At 43.8% G+C, this 5,230-nt stretch overlaps 1 protein-coding gene across 1 annotated transcript in view; it reads left to right on the top strand.

Annotated features, from left to right (window-relative positions):
* The first annotated feature begins 1,838 nt into the window (after nt 1–1,838).
* The window catches only part of sox7 (SRY-box transcription factor 7), a 3,880-nt gene continuing 488 nt past the window's right edge, over nt 1,839–5,230 (top strand). Inside the window, exons 1-2 of the mRNA XM_063223003.1 lie at nt 1,839–2,380; nt 4,410–5,230. The exon at nt 4,410–5,230 is cut by the window's right edge and continues 488 nt beyond it. Of these exons, the coding sequence (XP_063079073.1) occupies nt 2,149–2,380; nt 4,410–5,230 (1,053 nt within the window). The 5' untranslated portion in view covers nt 1,839–2,148. The remainder of the gene's footprint in view (nt 2,381–4,409) is intronic.

Below are 5,230 nucleotides of genomic sequence, written 5' to 3'. Positions count from 1 at the left end.
CACAGCAAGGTTGCCACCTCTGTCTGACAGAAAATGGGACATTTCAATGATAATCGATCATTTAGCTCATAAGCTATGGGTGCCTTCATTCAGTGTCAAGTAGCGGTGTAGTCTACTTTTTTGAAGTGGGTATACTGTATATTTGAGCAATGTTTGAAGTGGGTATACTGTATATATTTGTGCTATTCAAAGCAATGGATCAATCAATTTTAAGTGGGTATACTGAAATCCCTGAAATTTAGAAGTGGGTATACTCCGTATACCCGCGTTCTACGTAGACTACACCACTGGTGTCAAGGGAAACAGTATTTTTTCCTCCTGGAAGACCATCAAAAACCGGCACAATAAGGAAAAAAGGACAGGTAACAACACTAGCTCAGTGGTTTTCAAAGTGGGGGCCGGGGACCCTTGGGGGGCCGCGAGGGGATGCCGGGGGAGCCACGGCAGACTGGCAGGAAAAATGTAGCAAAATAAAATTCTTCATAAATTGAATAACTTTGGTAAACCAAAATAAACCAGAATTAAGCTAAACTATCTCAGTGGAATCAATTCCTTTTTTACAATGTTTATGTCTTGTGCTTTCTGTATTAGGCCTATTTGAATGGGTTTAGGAATACACCAACTTCATCCAGTTGTGAAACCGGGTGCACAGAAAAGATGTTTGTGTCACGGCCCATGTTAGGGGGGCCTTGGCTGGAATCTAGCGGTATATGGGGGGCCTTGTCATGGCAAAGTTTGGGAACCCCTGAACTAGCTTACAGTATACCTATATGTGAATGTTTTAGGGCATCAGCGATATGAGACTGACGGTCAGTGACAGACCAAAAAGTTAATCTGTTTGGTTGGTTAATTGATAGACTTCACTTAGTGCACGACGATGCATGGTAGCCTGTATACATTATTTATTTTAGCATCAAGGAAATCATACCTCTCCATTGCAGAGAGAACATTAATTGTCTTTGAGAATGTCTTACTCAGTAATTGTAGGCTCTCCCATACATCACTGTCTGATGCTGAAACTATTTTTTTTGGACCTCGGAGGTCACTGAGAAGGACAGACAGTGACCCACATGGCAGCTGTTGTATCTGCAGCACAGTAGCTGCGGGATCATACATTGTTGCAAAACTGCTTGAAAGCTCACCATGACACACTCTGTAACCCATATTCAAGACACACTACTCAGTGATTGACACTGAATGCGGGCAAAGTTCTGTGACGTCATGAACTGATTTGCGCAAAACGGCACTGAGCGGAACACTAGGCTACACCTTGTACAAGTCTAGCGTGAAAACAAGTCTGAGGCCTTGGCGGGGTTTCCCCCATAAAACGTATTACGAAATCCACTGCGAAATAAACTTTTATATGTTATTAATATAGATTTATCCCAAAGTAATACACAACACCATACCGTTTTGCTGTTTCTCCCTCTGCGTAACCGACAAAATTGCAGGTGCATGGGCTACAGCCTGCATTTCTTAATGGAAAGTACAGCATGTTGACATTGCTAACGTTCATAATAGTAGTTGTTTGACTATTTATTATTTATGCAAATACATAATGGCTAATGTAGTGCTGCTTGTATACAAATGGATCATCCCAGACACGTTGGGCTATGTTTTGGTAAAAGGAACTGAAGCCACGCAGCTCGTGACGTTCTTTTGTAGTAAGAAAGTGTTGAAATATTTTCCTCTCTCCTTTTTTTTCTCTCTCTCCTTCTCTGTCGCAGGTTTGAAGTTGCAATCAAGGAGGAGCTGAGATTCCTCCGGGGCCTGTGTTGGAACCTGCTCCACAAATATAAGGGGCCGCTCTTCATAACAAGGAAAGACTGAATCACAGCTTTCGAGGAGGAGTCGAGCAGTGCGCACCGTAGAGCGCTCACACATATCGGACAGTGGCACCCAGCAGCTTCATGTCATTTAGAGTAGTAGACTGCTCTCAAAAACAATTAAGTAGCTCTCACGTGGTTTCGAGGTTTTGACACAGATTCTTTTGGATTTATTTTCTCCTTTTCAAAAACATATTAATTCAACCGAGCAAGTGATTTACTAGACATAATGTCTATTTAATTGACACAAGTAGAGACAGGGATTTAAAAAAAGTTTCAGACAAGAGGCGCAGCAGCCGCGGCATCAGCACGGGGTTCGAGGATGGCGGCGTTGATTAGCGCATACTCCTCCTGGCCCGAGAGTTTCGAATGCTCCGCGGGAGATGCAGATGTCCCAGATGGACACACTTCTCACAGAGGTTCGGTGGACAAGACCTCGGAGCCGCGCATCAGAAGACCCATGAACGCTTTCATGGTGTGGGCCAAGGATGAGCGCAAGCGCCTCGCCGTTCAGAATCCTGACCTGCACAATGCAGAGCTCAGCAAAATGCTTGGTAAGAAGAAAAAAAAGAAAAAGTATTATTATTATTATTATTATTATTATTATTATTATTATTATTATTGTTATTATCATTGACTCATTAAGGCCGACGCGTTTTTATCCTTGTAAGTGGAAGTTTGTTTGCAGAGATTGTGTGACGCAACATCTCAAAGTGATCCGAAGTTGGATAAATTTACGCTTGAGTGTTTATCCTATCATCGTGTAAATATGTTTGCATATTTTAAGCATAATAGCCTACAACATGGACATATAAAACGAAACGTTTTCTTTGGTCTTTTAAAAATGTCCCCACTCGGAACTTTCTGCTTGTTATAATCTCTTAAAACACCTCAAAACATTTCAGGCTGTGATGGGGGAAGCAGCAAACACCTCATTCTTCCTTAACAGACAACGGGATTGTTTAGTAATAGCATGCCAAAGTTTTATTTATTTTTTTCGTTTCAGTTAACAATGTGGTGTAACTGAAGACACTGCTTTGCATGTTCAGTAACTTTGCAAAGCGTTCATCTGCTGTCAGAGTAGGCCTAAATTGCCAGCCAGAGATAAAACAAAAAACCCTGGCGGCTGAAAGTCTTAGTCCTTTTCAACTCTGGATTTATTCATTTGCATACAACAATTATACAGATTACTTCAACTGTAAAGGCACCGTGTTACAGTGTCTCAATCGTTGTCTAGACTTTAAAAAACATGTGATGCAGAGCATAACAAACTAATTAACAACAAATGTATAACACAAATATTGTAAAACACAAATATTCTTCAACTTTACAACTCTAAAACTTTTAAAAACTAACTTTTTACAGTGTGTCCCACTACTTTTAAAGTCATTGTGATGTTAACTCAAACTGGCAACTTCTCCAGTGTAAGAAGTAGTTCAAAGGATTGTTGTTTAACCTAAATGCACAGATATTCCAATCTTATCTGGAGTTAGGCATAAACAAAATGCCAATAAGAACTAGCCTATACAAGAAGAAGAGAAACCACCATGAATCACGGTGATAAAATACACAATTTTCTCTTTGTCATCTCAGAGAAGGGAGCAAGTTTGACTTCAAGAATTTAAGAATTTACCATATGTAAAATGTGTAAAGAAATGGGATCACATGTAGCCTATGGATGTGGTCATTAGTTGTTATAATGAAAATATTCTTTTGTAAGTGTGAGAAAAGAGGCATGGCATTTCAGGTACATGAATACAAAGGACAACGCTATCGTAATTCAGTTGTTCACAAAGTCCTGCACTAATGCAGCATTTTCCACACAAATGATTTATATCCTCAAACATAGCAAATAAGGTATTTCCTGTTGACTAGAGTTGTTGATCAATGACGGCTCTCATATAAGAAAAATATAGGGAAAAAAGATAATGGTTTGAACTCTAATTAAAAAAAAAACCCCGTTATAACTAGCCGTACATGTCTGTGTAACTGTGCAGTCACATATTCACATATTTCAGTTCATGTTTAACTGTTTTTAATTTTAGCTGACCTTAAGATTTACTGAAAAGTGTGCCAAAAGTTAGACATGCATAAATTAGGTTTAAGTTACAGGTACGACATTGAGTTAATTTCCTTGTTATTGGTTTTGTGGGTACCAGGGAAGTAACGGGATGCTCTTATTTCCATTCAGATCAACTGAGTGTATTAATTCTGAGTTATATCATTTAAAACGTATTAACTAATGATGCCTAAGTTTATTAATTTAATGATGCTTAAGTGCCACATTGAATGTTGTAATTATATTCTGGGCAAGTCTAGAAGCCAGTGCTACAATGATATTTTCGTTTGTTGGGTATATCCAGGATGATTTACCTTAAATGTTAAAAGTATTAAACTATTTTGTTTGTCTTTTCTGCTGCTACCAGCAATGTGGATTGTTTTGATGTATTTGTGCTTTTTCCCCAGACAAGTCATGGAATGCTCTGACACATGCTTTTTTTTACACAGCATTAACTGTAAAAGTTAAAACTGCGGCACCAGCGACTTATTTACTCATTGTTTCCTTGTTCTTTGTTTTCCCAGGGAAGTCATGGAAGGCTCTGACGCCGCCGCAGAAGCGTCCGTACGTGGAGGAGGCGGAGAGGCTCCGCGTGAAGCACATGCAGGACTACCCCAACTACAAGTACCGTCCGCGCCGCAAGAAGCAGCTCAAGCGCATCTGCAAGCGCGTGGACCCCGGGTTCCTGCTGCACGGAGGCCTGCCCCCCGACCAGAACGCCCTGCCCGACCCGCGCAGCTGCTGTCACCCCCTGGACAAAGACGACGACGGAAGCGGCGCCGGAGGGGTCATGGGCAGTGGCGGCGGCGGAGGTGGTGGGGCGTTCTCCTCACCCTCCCTCCCTGGCATGAGAGTGTTCCGGGATCCGTCCGGGTCTAGCAGCAGCAGCTTTGACGCGTACCCCTACGGCTTGCCGACGCCCCCCGAGATGTCCCCCCTGGACGTGGTGGACCACCCGGGCTCGTCCTCCGAGCACCCGTCCTACTACCCGACGTCGGTGCCCATGCCCGTCCAGTCCACCAGCCCCCACGGCACGCCTCCCTCGGCCACGTGCCCCGAGGACCGGCGCCTGGGGCCAGGCCACCTGAGCAGCCCGCCACCCTACCACCCAGACTACGCCCATCAGCAGGGACCTCCACCTCCGCACCACCTCATGGGCCACCACCACCACCACCACCACCACATGTCCCTGCCCCACCACCAGCTCTCCAGCCTCACTCCTCCACCTCCCCCACTCCCTCCCTACTACACCAGCACCTCCTTCCCCCAGATCCAGATACACCACCCCCACCACTCCCACCCTCACCACCTTGGCGGAGGCGGCGGGGGCAACAGCAGTGGTGGG

The sequence above is a fragment of the Engraulis encrasicolus genome, chromosome 18, assembly GCF_034702125.1.
Source record: "Engraulis encrasicolus isolate BLACKSEA-1 chromosome 18, IST_EnEncr_1.0, whole genome shotgun sequence".
In the NCBI taxonomy this organism is placed as follows: domain Eukaryota; kingdom Metazoa; phylum Chordata; class Actinopteri; order Clupeiformes; family Engraulidae; genus Engraulis; species Engraulis encrasicolus.
This window is presented reverse-complemented; position numbering and strand designations above follow the sequence as displayed.